Source organism: Erpetoichthys calabaricus, chromosome 5 (genome assembly GCF_900747795.2).
Source record: "Erpetoichthys calabaricus chromosome 5, fErpCal1.3, whole genome shotgun sequence".
NCBI lineage: Eukaryota > Metazoa > Chordata > Cladistia > Polypteriformes > Polypteridae > Erpetoichthys > Erpetoichthys calabaricus.
Genome location: NC_041398.2, coordinates 12,301,418 through 12,316,733, shown reverse-complemented (window position 1 = coordinate 12,316,733; position 15,316 = coordinate 12,301,418). Strand labels below are relative to the sequence as shown.

Below are 15,316 nucleotides of genomic sequence, written 5' to 3'. Positions count from 1 at the left end.
GCCGTACTGGTGGTCTGATCCTAACTCTTATAATTGACAACTGGATCCTTCCTTCCCTACTCCAGCCAGGAGCCTATCCAACCAACTTGGGAGGTTTTCCACATGTGCACCAAAAGGCAAAACACCATATGAGACTCTCTGTATCTGGAATAAAGCTTCATCTAAATTCCCTAATAATAAATCTCATATTATCATTTCTTCTTCATTCTAGTGGCTGGTTAGGAAGTCACCTTTTTGGTCTTCTCATCCTTGCCGTCTATCACCGAGTTATCTGAGTCATTGTCCAGATGTGCACATTTCTGAAAACAGAAGAACACCTCCAGCTTTTTTATTGGTGTTCCTGAAGAGCAGGCACCTGTTACCTCACATTTACTTCCCAGATAGAACACTCCACCAGGTGTCATCATATAAGTATTAGTCATAGTTACAATAGCAAATTCATTAGTAATAATGCAAAGTTAATAAATGAAGTTGAAATACATCAAACATGGAAATAAAGACTCACAACTCTTCTTTTTTCCGTGTGTGTTGTCCTACTCCACTCCTAACCCCAGGCAGAGCAGGAGATGTCCTTTTTGAAGGCAGACTTTTATACAAACTATCAGGTCAAATGGAGTCCTCACAAGACAGTAGAGGTATCCCCAGCAGCTCCAGCCAATGGCTCTGAAGATCTTTCACAAGGAAGCCTTTCATGACTGCGTATCTCATGAAGTCCTGCAGTTTCCTTAATTGCAGCATCAGCAGAGTGATGATGTTACTCGTCATAATGGAGGGAACATATGGTCTGGGAGTCAGTCTGCAACTGACCTTCCCTCTGCAAATAAAGTACCACCAGTAACTCCAGCCAATTCAAACTGTCCTTCACAACATCAAAATAAGAACAAATGTGCTCATGATTGGTGATTCTTATCAGGTGACTCAATTCTAAATCTTTACCCTATTTATTCAGATGTCTGTGGTAAGAGAGGTGGAAGAAAATGAGAAGAGCTTCACTACTCTGATACGGTGCATTGAGGAATCCCAAATGAAACTGACTGAGAGGATCAGAGAACAAGAAAAGAGAGAAATGGAGAAGGCTAAAGGAGTCATGGAGCGACTGGAGAACGGGATTGAAGAGCTGAAGAGGAGAGAAGCTGAGCTGAAGGATCTTTCAGAGACCAAGGACCATCTCCACTTCCTACAGGTGAGAGCGACACTTCAAAGGGATTCTGATCAGACTGGGGTGTGTGGGACCTGAGAACATTTAGGGAGAAATTGAAAGGATCTGAGGAGTTTGTATAACAATGCAGAACAGGCCTCTATTTTCATATTTCCTTAACATTTAATATATTCTTTTTACAAATATCTCAAAGTTGTTTACTTCATGAACATGACAGACAGATTAATCTACAGCTGTGTGCATGAAAAAGTGAATTTTTTATGAAGTGTAAAAGATGACATCTAATATAAAGGATGGTGCCAACTCTTCTGCCAAGCCACCTCCTGATGTCTCCATCCTTAAACTGATGAGATTCATATCCTTCAGCATTTCCTCACAGCTCAGACCCCACAGTTCAGTCTGGTCTCTAATCTCTCATATTTCTCGTGTGTTTTTCTCTCACACTCAACAGAACAGATGATGTTGAGATTCTCTTCTTGATTGACACTCCACACATGTGTGTCGCTAAATAATTCAGCATGCCATAGCTTTGTCTGTTTTGTATGGTCGATGATGATGATGATGATGATGATGATGATGATGATGATGATGATGATGATGATGATGAAGACACAATGGCTCCCAGGATTTCCTCACAAGTCACACTTCTGAGATGCAGACCTTCAATTGTATAATCATATTAAAGAGCTTTCACCGTGCATGTGTTAGTCTTTACATTTTATTCATTTTAATTAAGTTTGTCTCAGAACCATAAAAAGCCAAACGCCTTGTTTTGTGTGCCAAGTCACTTCTGGACCCACCTGCCCACTCAATCCCTTTAACTTGACTCTCCTCTCATGGAGTCCTGAGTGAAGGTTATGGCTGATAATCTCTGATGCTCCACTACACTCCACCAAATATTCTCTCATAAATAACCAACAAGTCAATGACAGGCGTTCTCACCATCTCAACCCAGGCTGACTGCCCACCACACTGATCCTTAATTCAGAAGAGCCCCCTCCTATCAGCATTATTTACTTTTTAATGTCTCCTTTCTGAAATCTCGTCCCCTCTTCTCTCCTGATGCAGACTTTCTCATCTTGCTGTGTCCTTCCTGATGATGGAGACTCGCTGAACTTCACTATCACCGCTGATTTCTCATCTGAGGACCTAAGAAAGGAGCTCTCAGGTCTGACAAAGAGTCTGGAGAAGATCAGCCGGTGGGTCATCATGACAAGGACTCCATCAGGTACAGCGTTTGGTGACATTGTGTTTGTTATTGAAGTCTCATTAGGAGGACCAGAGTGACAATAAGAGGACACTGAAGAAGGCCTGCTCTTTAACATTTATCTGTCATCATTTGCTGTTTATTATTTTTTACTATATAGTGCCTTTCACAGTAATTAGCTGAGTGATAACAAACTCTCTAAATAATCAGTTGTGTTAAATCAGATGTTTAGAATTTTAACTTGAAATGTTATACTCCTTATACTTATTCCACGTATTCTCCTAAAAGTCCTTTTTTCACATAACTTTGAGATTCTTTTTATTTCCTTTGCTTTGCTCACCTTAACATTAATGAACAGAAATGTGTTTTAAATGGCTAAGCCGGCTCTGAGCACAAATGAATTGTTTATTTGAGAACAGTGAAGACGTTAATGGAATCAAATTGGGCTCAGCGTCAGTGCTTTATAATATCAGAACATCTCAATCTGCTCCTGCTGTCTTCCCTGTCCATTACATTCTGCTGGATGGAGTCCACATTAAAAGTTCACGTTCATCCATTTCCAGCTGTGCTCCCCCTGGGCTCTCGTGTTTTATATTCCTCCTGTTGTTTGCTCAGAAGTCATGTCTCCCACCGACATTTAAAAGGAGTTTACTCACGAAAAGCATTTCATTTGATTTAATTTGGAGATGAAGATAAGCAAATTGGAGGACTGCATCAGAACTATGACTACTTGAGGACCACCGGAACATTTCAGTGAGTGCAGCCTCAGAGTAAAACACACTTCATAAATTATGAATTACGTACGTTTACACATAAAGACAGTGATTTGTTTTAACACAATCTAAGGTCAAGTAGCCAAGAGCACAGGGTCCATCCCGGCCGTCCACCACATTAGACATATACTGTATGTGTGTATTGTGAAAATAAGAAGAGAGAGTGGGCACAAAGAGTTGGGGTACCACCCTGAAATACCCCGTTTAATGATGAAGATGAAATAAAAAGCACAAAGACGGAGCACAATGATGACATCTGCTGCAATCAAAGGCTGTCAAGTTAAAGTCACTTGTGAGTCGGAGCTCCGTCTTCCTCAGTCACACATTTGTAATGAACACCCATTTCTGGTGACATTTTATAGTGTTGTCACTAAAGAGGCGGAGCTTAATTAGCGGGCTGTGGAAGTGACGTCACTCATCTTGTGGCCTGTGAACTCACTGAAGTGATGACATTAGCAGGAGCAGCACCCTCTCGATTCAGGGTTGGATTTCTTAACTAGATGGAGACCTTAAGAAGTACCCAACTGTACCTGCTTGTCAATATGTATAAAATACAGTATATTTATGACATTGTATATCAGGACAAAAACCAAGACATGAGGTTCAAGGAACCTTCTGTTGACCAATGTTATCAAATTATGGTGAGGAGTAGATCAGAGCAAAGAGATAAAGCCATCTGTAAAGCTCTGAGTGATCCCAGCAGCACAGCAGCCTGAAGCATTAGGAAATGGAAGAAGTTTGGAACCACCAGAACACTTTCTAGAGATGGCCAGTCTGAGTAACTGGAAAGGAAGGGCCTTGGTCAGTGAGGTGACCAAAAACCTAATGGTCACTGCAACAAAACTTCAGATGTCCTCTGCTGAGATGAAAAAAACTGTAGGAAGGACGGCCATCTCAGCAGCGCTCAACAAATCAAGTGTTTTTGGTGGAGTGGCCAGGCAGAAGATACTCTCGAGTAAAAGACAAATGACAGCCTGAGAGCATGAAGGGAAATATTCAATGATCTGATGAGACAAACATTGATCTCTTTAGACAGAAGACCAAGCAGGATGTCTGGAGAGGACCAGTCACTGCTCACCACCTGCCTCAGGCCATCTCTACAGTGAGGATGGTGGTGACAGCATCAGGCTATGGGGACAGAGTGACAGTTCAGAACTGAGGGAAGGAGAAGTGCAGTCAAATACAGAGAGGACCTTAAAGAAAACCTGTGACCTCAGACTGGGCTATGGATCAACGACCTGAAGACCACAGCCAAGACAACCCTGGAGTTGCTTTGTGACAAGTCTGAGTGTCCTTGAGTGACCAGACTGAGACCCCACAGAACAGGAGAGACCTGAAGATGGCAGTTCACAGACGCTTACCTTGAAATCTAACGGAGTTTGAGAGGATCTGCCAGGAAGAATGGGATCAACTGACTAGATACAGGAGAGCAAAGCTTGTAGTGACACTGAGTCATGAAGTCCACCAAAGGGGCTTCCACAAAGACCTGAATTAAGTGTCTGAATACTTCTAGGAAGGAGACGTTTCAGTTTTGATTTGTAATAAATGTGCAGACCTTTCTGAAGACCTGCGCTCACTTTGTCATTATGGTTACTGAGTGTAGACTGATGAGCACAAAGGCACATTAATCCATTTAAAATTAAATCAACAACACGGTAAAGTGTGCAGAAAGTGAGGGGGTCTCAATACTCTCTGACTCCCTGTATATTTATTATTAATATCAATATTCAAATTTACATTTGGCCTAATTTGCCAGCCCTTGTATATTTTATAAATGTTTAATTTGAACTCCTCTGCATTTGTAATCCGTGTTTAAGAACTAAACTAAGATCCCACAATGCCATCATCACAGTTTCCATTCTTCTTCTCTTTTCTTTTTATTTTCAGCTCATGAAGCTCCAGTTTTCACCCTCCAGCCTCCTGAACCTCAGAGCAGAGACGACTTTTTAAAATGTGAGTTTGTGCTTTGACTGAATGGATCATCACAATAAAAATCATTGAAGTTTTAATAGAGCAGGACAGGCTTAGGATATGAAAGTCTGAGTGTTGTGTGACTGAGGGGCTGAGAGTGATGGGGGTCCTGTGACTAGTGCATTATGGGATAGAGAGACTCAGACACTAAATCACCAAAGCCATCTGTTGAACCCGAGTCTTGATGTGTACAAAAATGTTTAAAAAGGGAAAAGTAAAATCCACGTCATGGGGTGCACTTACTTTATCACACGACTGTATATACAGACACAGTATTAGTTTACAAATGAAGCACAATTGTATGTGAAATAAGTTAAAGCTGACAAAAGTCCTCGTCATCCTCCATTCTTTACTCCACTGAGCAGACACTTTGCTTTCAGTTCTCGACTTCACAAATTTTAAACATTAAAACAAATGAAATGGCAGAGAAAATTATTGGGGGTCCTTAGAAGTTCAAAGACCTCACTGGACTGTCTTGACATCTCAAGCTGACGGATTCCTCTAATGAGTGACAACGGGGTCTTCAGTCACTCAGTCAAGTCCTCACTCTGCTGTGTTGTGTCCTTGTGTGCCTCACACTCAATGAGGACAAGAGAAGAGGAGGAGATGAAGAAGGTCACAGCCAAGTGTGGTCAAGGTGAAGACTACAAGAACACCTCCACAGAGCTTCATATTCCAGTTAGCACAGCTGCTAATATTCTCAAGATGTTTAAGGGTTCATAGAACTGTAGCCCACCTCCCTGATGAGACCACCAGAGTAAAGCTGACCTCCAATTGAACAGAAGGAGAGTTTAAATGGAGGAAATAATGCAGTGTGGTGTACTGGTGAAGACTTTGGAGTACAAACCCTGAGGTTGTGTGTTCCAGTCCCACTACTGACACCACTGTGTGACCTCAGCAAGTCACTTCACCTGCCTGGGCTCTGATTGGACAAAGAAAAGACAAAGAAACAATGGAATCTGAGATGATGGGAGTCACCTTGGATAAGAATGACAGTCAAAAAATAAAAAGAGATGACAGGAAACACACGAAAGAAAGAAAGAAAGAAAGAAAGAAAGAAAGAAAGAAAGAAAGAAAGAAAGAAAGAAAGATAATGACAGATGGGAAAGGCACTATATAATAGATAGATAGATAGATAGATAGATAGATAGATAGATAGATAGATAGATAGATAGATAGATAGATAGATAGATAGATAGATAGATAGATAGATAGATAGATAGATAGATAGATAGATAGATAGATAGATAGATAGTAAATACTGATTGCAGCTTTTACACAAATAATTGCTGTGGTTGTGAAGTGTGACAGTGGATTGATTTTAAATTTAAGAGGTGGACTGTGACAATAAAACATGTCATTTAATAAAGCCAGCGGTCAGTGTGGACAGTCCCTTAGAACTTTGACCTCAGTGGTGACCTTATGTTGTTTATTGTCATTTCTGACGACTCAGATGACTTTCAGATGACTGACTTGCCTGCCTTTCTCTTTGTTGTCTGTTGTTATTTTTGTTTTTTACGTTGTCTAAATTCCATTACTTACCACTAACACTATTTTCTTGTCCCCTTTCACTTCATTTCCTTTTTCTTTTCAGTGTCTTAGCTTTGAGCACACACACACAGTCTGTCACATTGCTAATTCACTGTCACCCGTCACCATTTCACCACCGTGACACTTTTTTTTTTTTCCCCCTTTTTATCCCCACCTTTAATTCTATTTTTGAGGTCATTACCTTTTTTAAGGCCATTTGTTTCCTTGTCCTTCTTTATTCCTCCTTTCTTCCACTCCTTCCTTTTCACATTTCTGTATAATTTCTGTATTGTTATTTTCCTGTTATGAATCCCCAGTTCATTCCTCCACCACCACATATTTTCTTTTATTATTTTGTTCATTTTCCATTCCCTTCTTGTCATTTTTACATTTAACTCCTTCCCTACTAACCATACAACACTCCTTCTTTTGTCATCCCCTCTTTTCTTGTCCTCCCTTTCCATTCCTTTAACCCCTCATTCCACATATCTTGTGTCTTTTTGCAGTTCCTAAACACATGCTCTGGTGTTTCCACCTCTCAGCAGTTCTCCCTCAGACATATTGAACTTTTCGTGACTCTCCTTTTGTACATGGCCGCCTGCGTCGGTAGGATTTCATGTAATGTCACCCACCCGAGGTCTTTTTGTTTATTTGTTAATTCTTTGTCTCATTTTGCTGCCACACTTTTCTTGCTTGCTCTTCAGTGAGCTTTTGGATTTTTAGTACCGTTTCGTCTTTTCCTTTATATTTTTTTAGGTCTTTTTTCTTTTCCCAAATTTTGAGATCTCCTTCCTCCCATGAATATCTTTTAACAAATGTTACTATTGTTTTATAATTTTTGTCATATTAAAGGCAATGGGTCTGCTATTTGTCATTTTAAATAATTTTGCTTTTCTCAGTTCTGTGCCTAGCAGATATCTGATCATGTCTGCTAATTTCCCCGTTTTATTTAACGCCATATTAACAACAGTTGCTGTGTGTCTTAAAGCCAACTCCCTTTCTATATTCAGATCCTCTTTCCCTCCATTTTCTCTCCTTTTCTTTACCTTCCTCTTTTCCAATTTTTCACATTTTGACCCCCATAGAAACACAAAACACGTTCTTATAATTCTTCTTAATATTTTCTTTGGTGTAAAAAACCATTTGCTAAGTATGATAGTTTTGGATTATAACTGCCTTCATCACCAATATCTTCCCTTCCATTGACAAGTTCCTTATCCTCCAAACTCTGTTTGTTTGTTGATCTTTTTTCCATTTCTTTCCACTCCATCCTCTCCGTACTCTCGTCTCCAAATCTTATCTCTAATACTTTCTCCACATTTCATAACCTTATTCTTCCTTGTGGTTTTTCTTTCCATTTCCCCCAAAGGACGCATTCCCTCTTATTGAGGTGTAAAGTTGAACCTGACCCCCTCCATAAACACTTCTGTATGTTCTGTTACTTTATTTATACTCCATGTATCTCTGACTATTATTGTTATGTCATCCATATATGGAAACACTTTTATTTGTTGTCCCCCCCCTTCCTGGTACTTCAACTCCTCTTATATTTGTGTCCCTCCTAATTTTATTTAATAAGGGCTCTATACACAGAATAAACAGCACTGCTGACAATGGACACCCTTGTCTTACTCCACATTTCTCCTGTATCTCCTCTGTTAGTTTGTTATTTACTTTTATCTGACTTCGTATATCTTTATCGACTACTTTTATCCAGTCCAGAAAACCTTCATGAACTCCCATTTCTTGGAGTATCTTCCACTTATATTTATGTGCAATTCTATCAAATGCTTTCTCCAAATCTAAATGTAATATTGCGACATGCAGGTTTCTCTCTCCTGACATTAATACAGTCTCTTAAGACACACCGGTTATCTGCTGCACTTCTCCGCTGTACCACACATGTCTGCTCTTCTTTTATTACATTCTCAATATTTGTTTTCAATCTATTTGACTAAACTCTTGTCAATATCTTCTTGTCTGTTGTTGTCTTTTTATGATTTAATTTTTAATCCCCACAGATTCTGTCCAATCAGATGAGCTCTTTACTATTAGTGTCTGGTCAGCGCAGCTCCTGATTGGCTCTTGTTAATTGTCTGTGTTGTGCTCCGCCCCCAGTCCCGTTACACACTCCCAGATTTCTTCACTCGTTTTCTTTTCTCTCCTTTCAGACTTCTGTCCCCTCACACTGGACATCAACACGGCACACAGAGTCCTTCATCTGTCTGAAGGGAACAAGAAGGTGACATGGGAGGGGACAAAGATTGAATATCCTGATCATCCTGAGAGATTTGACTCCTGGTCTCAAGTTCTGTGCAGAGAGGCTCTGACTGGGACTCGCTGTTACTGGGAGGTGGAGTTCAGTGGAGTCTTCATGAGTATTGGAGTCGCATATAAAGGACTGGGCAGGAAAGGAGGGGTCTGGGAGTGTGGCCTTGGAAACAACAAGTCCTGGTGTTTGTGGTGGTCTCATTCCCAGTACTCTGTGTGTCACAATAACCAGGAGACTGTAATCAGCGCCCCCTACAGCCCCAGAATAGGTGTGTATCTGGACTGGCCTGCTGGCTCTCTGTCATTTTATAGCGTCTCACACACAATGACCCTCCTGCATAGGTTCAACACCTCCTTCACTGAGCCCCTCTATCCAGGGTTTTGTGTTGGTCTTCACTCCAGTGTAACAATCAGCCATCTGACACCATGTGACCACTGACCAGTACCCTCCACTGGTCACTTGATGTCCCCACAAACTCGGGTGTCTTTGTGTTTGTAGTTTGAGGTCAAAATTAATTTTACACTATAGGTGGGGGGGCAGCACCTCTGTGAGTGAATTTGTGGATGAATATGCGGGGCGAGTGCGGCTGTCAGGGTCTCCATTATTATTGGGTCTGAGTAGCCAATCAGGTGTGTGTGTCATAGTGAGGGGCGGTGACACCTCAGACCTACAAATACCAGTCTGACCAGCAGGGGTCACTGTTGATTCACAGCCACATGTCCTTCAGGCTGACACCCCAACTGCTGTGTCCTCTGAGTGTCACTGAATGTCACCTGTTAAGTCAGTCTATATAGTGCCTTTCAGTAGTGCTGCTCCAGCAGGACCACATGCCTGTCTCAGTATCCAGACCCTCATTCCAGTGACTATATAGGAGCACAGAGTGACAGAAGTGACTGGTTTGCTGGCCTGTGAACAGACATTGTCTGCCCCTCTATTAGTTACTCCGGTGGTCTGTCACCTCTGAATGAATTCACTGTGAATGTCTAAAGACGAGGACTCACCGCTCAGTCACATGTCGGCCATACTGATGGAGTTTGGTGTTTTACTGAGTCACTTGGTGTCACGTTAGACATTAAACTGCACCTCCTCCTTGTTGTTCCCAATGTCACCCAACCTCAAGGAGACGAGTCAGCTGACTGACTTCACCGTCACTGTCTGTGTTCAAAGTGACAGTCAGATGTGACACTTGGGGACACTTTTATCTTTCAACTGACACACACATTCCCAGGATTAATTTACAATTCCCTCAGGACCCCTCAATGAGCGGTGTGTCACCTGACATCAGTGTGTGTGAAGAAGCCAATGAAGACTCAGGCTGACAGCCCCCCCTCTGTGTATTACAGGCCTTACCAGCAAATGGCGACTATGACTTCTAAATCTGTCATCTTCATGGAGCCTGAGGGGTTAAAATGAAGAAGAGAAGGTGAATAAAGAGTGAGGGGTGAGGATGATAGAGAAGAGTGTCAGGGTGATAAAGGGTGAGATGAGTGACCTGACACAGAGTGAGTCAGACGAGTGTGTCACTTGTGTGTTTGTGAGTTTTGTTCCTCTCTCCTGATTTTCTCCTCTTTGACTCGTCACACGCTGATGGCCGTCCTGAGATCACAGATTGTATTCCTCGTTGATCAAATCCGTATCTCGACGTGTGACTGACGTCTGATTCTTTAAGCACTCGCTCATCAGACAGGTTGTCACTCGATGAGCTCTTCACTGCTGACCTAAGCCCTGCTGCCCTCTTCTTTCTCCTGTCACCTCGGCCATTGCTTCAGTCCCCGCTGTGTCACCTCATAAAGCCACTGGTCTGTCTGGTCACTCAGGTCCTCATCACAGCTGCACACTGGCAGTCGTTCAAACTCTACAGGCTGACAGCCATGTTGTCCTGTCGTCTGATGTTTGTGTTGGTTGAGGTCGTCTCCTGCTGACCTTGGGGGCTTTTAGAGCTCAGGATTAATGAAATGGAAATGTCAGTCAGCAGGGTGGGCAGGTGGGCAGGTGGGCACATTCAGGGCAAAATGTCATTTAAAAGTCAATGAGCACACTGGACACATCGCCAGTCACTGATAATCGACTCCACGTCAGCTCCTGTGGCCCTCATCATGTGCTGTCAACTCAGACGCTGGTCATGTGACTTGCACCTTAGTGACATTCCTGTGACTTTCAGGGCTGTGACATCAGCTGATTCTTCTGGAGCCAAACTGCTCCCTCTTGTGGCCTCTCTGCATATTAAACACATGAGAAGTTAGGATGTGAAGTGTTTGGTGAGATCTACAAAATATTCAGAATATTGACATCACCTTGAAGGACAGTGTGGTTTAAAAATAATTAATGTGATAAAGAATACTTATTTTAGATTAATCTTTAGTTAATTATGATTAGGTGTTACATTCACAGAGATAAATGGCCTGTTAATGCTTCACAGTTTGTAAAATTTGAATTGCTTATTAATCTAAAAAGATCGAAACACACAGAAAAAAAAATATGGATGACGGTTATTTGTCAAATCTCATCATTTGGTAACTTTTGATTTTTAAATTCCTCTGATCATATCTCATATTTTGAATGTTCTGATGATATTAGGACTTCTTGTTTATGATTAATCCTCTTTAATAAAAAGGACAAGTGTCTGTGTGTCTGTCTGTGTATCTGTCCAGTCACTTTGTCTTTGTCTTTCCAACAGATAGATAGATAGATAGATAGATAGATAGATAGATAGATAGATAGATAGATAGATAGATAGATAGATAGATAGATAGATACTTTATTAATCCCAATGGGAAATTCACATTCTTCAGCAGCAGCATACTGATACAATAAATAATATTAAATTAAAGATGTAAACCTCCCAGCTGGCACACAACTGCTGGTCCTGACCTGCGGCAGTTTGTTGTGCTTCAGCTCTGCAAACAGAATGGCAAATAACAGAGAAATAAGCATTGGATTTGTCATTCTAACAGATGGCACATCACAAACATTTGTATTAATGCACTGTACTACTACAAACATTTATGATACACCATCTGTTGGAATGATAATTGTAATTCATTTTATTATCGCATGAATTTCAAAAAACATTCCCACAGATGGTGCACTGCAAACATTAACACTGAGATCTACGTTGATTACTTAGAATTCAACCCATCTTAGACATGTAGCACTGTCTAGTTTTTTAATAAAGAGCAAACATTTATAAAAATATATATATAATTTTAAAGACAGTGGAAAATACAGCAAAAAATATGGTGATGCAATGTGAATGTTTTATTCTTCTATTCACAGCAATGAAGCTAATTATTGAGGCAGATGAGCGTTGCTCCCCAGTCCGAGTGTTTGTGTCCTGCTGTGTGTGTTTGTCCCCGTGTGTGTCCATGTGACACATGACAGTTTGCTGTGACGAGGTGAGTGGTCCCTGTGACTGCAGTCTGACCCCACACTTTCAATATCAGCTGCTAATAAATCCTGATATTAAACTTTATCAGGTACACTTCTTAAACACTTTTAGTTTTATCCCACCATAATATTCAAGTGATGGCTGCTTGCATTCTGTACGCACTGCTGATATTATATGAGGAGTCAAAGCTGCTGTAGTTCTGCTCAGATGTGGATTAACAATAAGAAGAGACGGCTACTTCAGTCACCTCTCGAAGGGCAGCAGCTGATATTCAGACTCGCTTCAATCGACACCAAGTGTGCATCTCTGCAGCCCGGAGCCTCCACCCTGGAGCTCCAAGGAGGTGGCGTTGACTCCACTGGGCGCCAACTGGGAGGAACTTGGAGTTCTGCTTTTTTGTATTTATATGCTTCCCCTTGGCCATATTATTCGTAGTTATGGATTGGGTTATCATTTTTATGCAGATGATACTCAGCTCTACTTCAATGTTAAAAGTCGAACTTCATCAGAGCTTTCTCAGCTCACAACCTGCCTTAGTGAAATCAAAACGTGGATGTAGCAGAACTCTTTAAAATTAAATTGCAATAAAACTGAACTCCTGCAAATTGGGACTAAAATGCAACTTAATAAAATGAGCTCCTTCCCAGTCCATCTTGGCGGTGATCTCATCAGACCTGCCTCTACTGTAAAAAATCTTGGTGTCATTTTTGATTCCTCCCTCTCTTATTCCGCCCACATAAATCACATTAAGAAACTTTCTTACTTTCACCTCCGTAACATATCCCGTGTTCGCTCCTTCCTCTCCTTCTCTAATGCTGAGAAACTTGTCCCTGCTTTTATCACATCCCGCATTGATTATTGTAATTCCCTACTGGCAGGTGCCCCTTCTAATCTTATATCACAGCTCCATCTTATTCAAAACTCAGCTGCAAGAGTCCTTACTCGAACCAGCAGCAGCGAGCACATCACACCATCCTGCTCCGTCTTCACTGGCTCCCTGTGTCCTACAGAATCGAATATAAAATCCTACTAATAACCTACAAAGCTTTAAATAACCTCACGCCAAACTACATCAGTGACCTTCCCCATCACTATGTGCCTGCCCGCCCACTAAGGTCCTCTGATTCTGGTAATCTTGTTATACCTCACACTAATCTACACTCCATGGGTGACAGCAGGGCCTTCAGCTGTATAGCGCCCAGACTCTGGAATGACCTACCAAAATTAATCAGGTCAGCTGACTCCATGAATTCTTTTAAAAAACAACTCAAAACTCATCTGTTCAGGAAGGCTTTTAGCTCGACTTGACTTTATTACCTTTCTCTCAGTTTACTTCTCTGTCAAGATGCCAACGTAACCTGTGTGTGTGTGTGTGTGTGTGTGTGTGTGTGTGTGCGTGTGCGTGTGTGTGTGTGTGTGTGTGAGACCATCAGTTATGGTGTCTGTTTTTTTTCTGAATTTACTGTCTTAATCTTCTTTATTTATTTATCTGGTTTGTACAATGCTATATTCTGTATATTCTGCCGTTCTTTATTATATTCTGTAAGTGCCTTGAGCATGGGAAAGGCGCTATATAAATAAAATGTATTATTATTATTATTATTATTATTATTAAAACACTAAAGAGGCCTGAAATCTCTACTATGCCCACTAGATGGGGGGTGTACCGTCATATTAGTCAATCTCAGTCGTAATAATGAAGTAGCAAGTCATATAATTATGAGATGATAAGTCATAATAATATAATAATAACGATCAAGTGCCAGTGACCTGCTATTACTACTAACAGACTTGCATTTAATTTTGTTCTGCTTCTTTAGCAACGTGAGACTCGCAGTCAGATTAACTGGATTCAATTAAAAAATTTTGGGGGTTGTGTTAAGTAATGAGAAGTCAAGTAAAATGACACCTTTATTGTATAACTAAAAAAATTACAATATGCAACCTTTTGAGGAAACTCTTGCCCATTTTTCAGGCGAGATGTAATAATAATAATAATAAAAATTATCGCAGATGTTTTAACGTGGTATCAGCGATTATTCAGCAGCTGAAATTCTTTCAGATTTGCACCACTCGTCCAGCTCAAGTGCTCCTTCTTGCTCAGCCGACTTTCTCTTCCCAAGCCATCCCGTAATAGTCACAGACACTCCCTCTGTAGATGTCGCTCTCTCCTCGGTGTCTTCATCACTGATGTTCTTCTTTATCGTTTCCCGGCGCTCCTTAAATCTCCCGAGTGTGCGCACATAACCGTGGACTGTCTCAGCCCGTCTTGTGTTAATGGCGGACACTTTGAGATCGCAGCACCGACTGAGCCTCGATTGTAAGCAGACGGCTATTCCCGTGAGGCTCACTCCGCTAAGTCTCAGTGTGACACGCGCGCTTCACGGAATGCCCGACTGGTTTAGTCCGGTGCTGCGCTTTGAGATCAGCGGGAGCGCGCACTGTAGAGAGGTGGGGGGTGAAGGCAGAGCGCAGGTCTGAATGGCACCTTCAGGTTATTACAATTGACCGGGCAGGTTATGAGATCGCAGGTGACTTTGATTTCAGTTTAAAAGACACAAATACAAACACGCGTCATCAACTTCAGAGTGTGACTGCGCCACCACCATTTACATGATTCCATTTGATTGTGTTCTTTCTATTCTATTTTATTTATTTATTTTTGCTCTCTGAACTTCTGGACAACCGTAGGTGGCTTCGGGGAGTTACGACAGCATGTGAGGTAATGAGCCGTTCCGGCGCCTAAATTACCTGCAGATTATTTAAAAGGCTAATGCCGCAGACTGGAGCAGAGTAGGCGGGCTGTGAAAGCAAGAAGATGATTCGCTGACGCTGACTTTGATTGACATTTATCCCGCCCTTAGCCCTGCCCTTAACCACTCAGGTCTGATATCGATATGGGCTGCGAGAATCAACACTCTAGATATTCACACATATATTTATACACACGTGTTTATATCTGTCATCAACACACGTCATTTATGTGAGTGTGCGTGCAGACACGACCCCGACCGCG

The 15,316-nt window shown here is 41.5% G+C and overlaps 3 protein-coding genes and 1 long non-coding RNA gene across 28 annotated transcripts in view; 3 read left to right on the top strand and 1 right to left on the bottom strand.

Moving 5' to 3' along the window:
- The window catches only part of LOC114643665 (tripartite motif-containing protein 16-like), a 484,979-nt gene extending 473,614 nt beyond the window's left edge, over positions 1 to 11,365 (top strand). For all 3 annotated transcript variants that reach the window (XR_007934976.1, XR_007934977.1, XR_007934979.1), the window contains one exon: positions 11,289 to 11,365. The gene's annotated coding sequence lies outside the window, so the exon portion shown is untranslated. The remainder of the gene's footprint in view (positions 1 to 11,288) is intronic.
- LOC127527858 (uncharacterized) overlaps positions 1 to 15,316 on the bottom strand; it is a 687,118-nt gene that overhangs the window by 489,938 nt on the left and 181,864 nt on the right. For 3 of the 15 annotated variants that reach the window (XR_007935001.1, XR_007935002.1, XR_007935003.1), the window contains exon 3: positions 9,456 to 10,026. The exons of 10 other annotated variants lie outside the window; for them this stretch is intronic. This is a non-coding gene — a long non-coding RNA (uncharacterized LOC127527858). The remainder of the gene's footprint in view (positions 1 to 9,455; positions 10,027 to 15,316) is intronic. 2 more of the 15 variants (XR_007935005.1, XR_007935004.1) reach the window with 1 other exon arrangement.
- Positions 1 to 15,316, top strand: part of LOC114644514 (tripartite motif-containing protein 16-like) — a 428,510-nt gene that overhangs the window by 231,447 nt on the left and 181,747 nt on the right. For 5 of the 9 annotated variants that reach the window (XM_051927888.1, XM_051927880.1, XM_051927879.1 and 2 more), the window contains one exon: positions 950 to 1,183. The exons of 3 other annotated variants lie outside the window; for them this stretch is intronic. In XM_051927888.1, the coding sequence (XP_051783848.1) occupies positions 950 to 1,183 (234 nt within the window). Of the gene's footprint in view, positions 1 to 949; positions 1,184 to 9,416; positions 9,537 to 15,316 lie in introns of those variants that run through there. One more of the 9 variants, XM_051927881.1, reaches the window with a different exon arrangement.
- Positions 1 to 15,316, top strand: part of LOC114644753 (tripartite motif-containing protein 16-like) — a 203,467-nt gene that overhangs the window by 7,209 nt on the left and 180,942 nt on the right. The gene's annotated exons all lie outside the window — the stretch shown is intronic.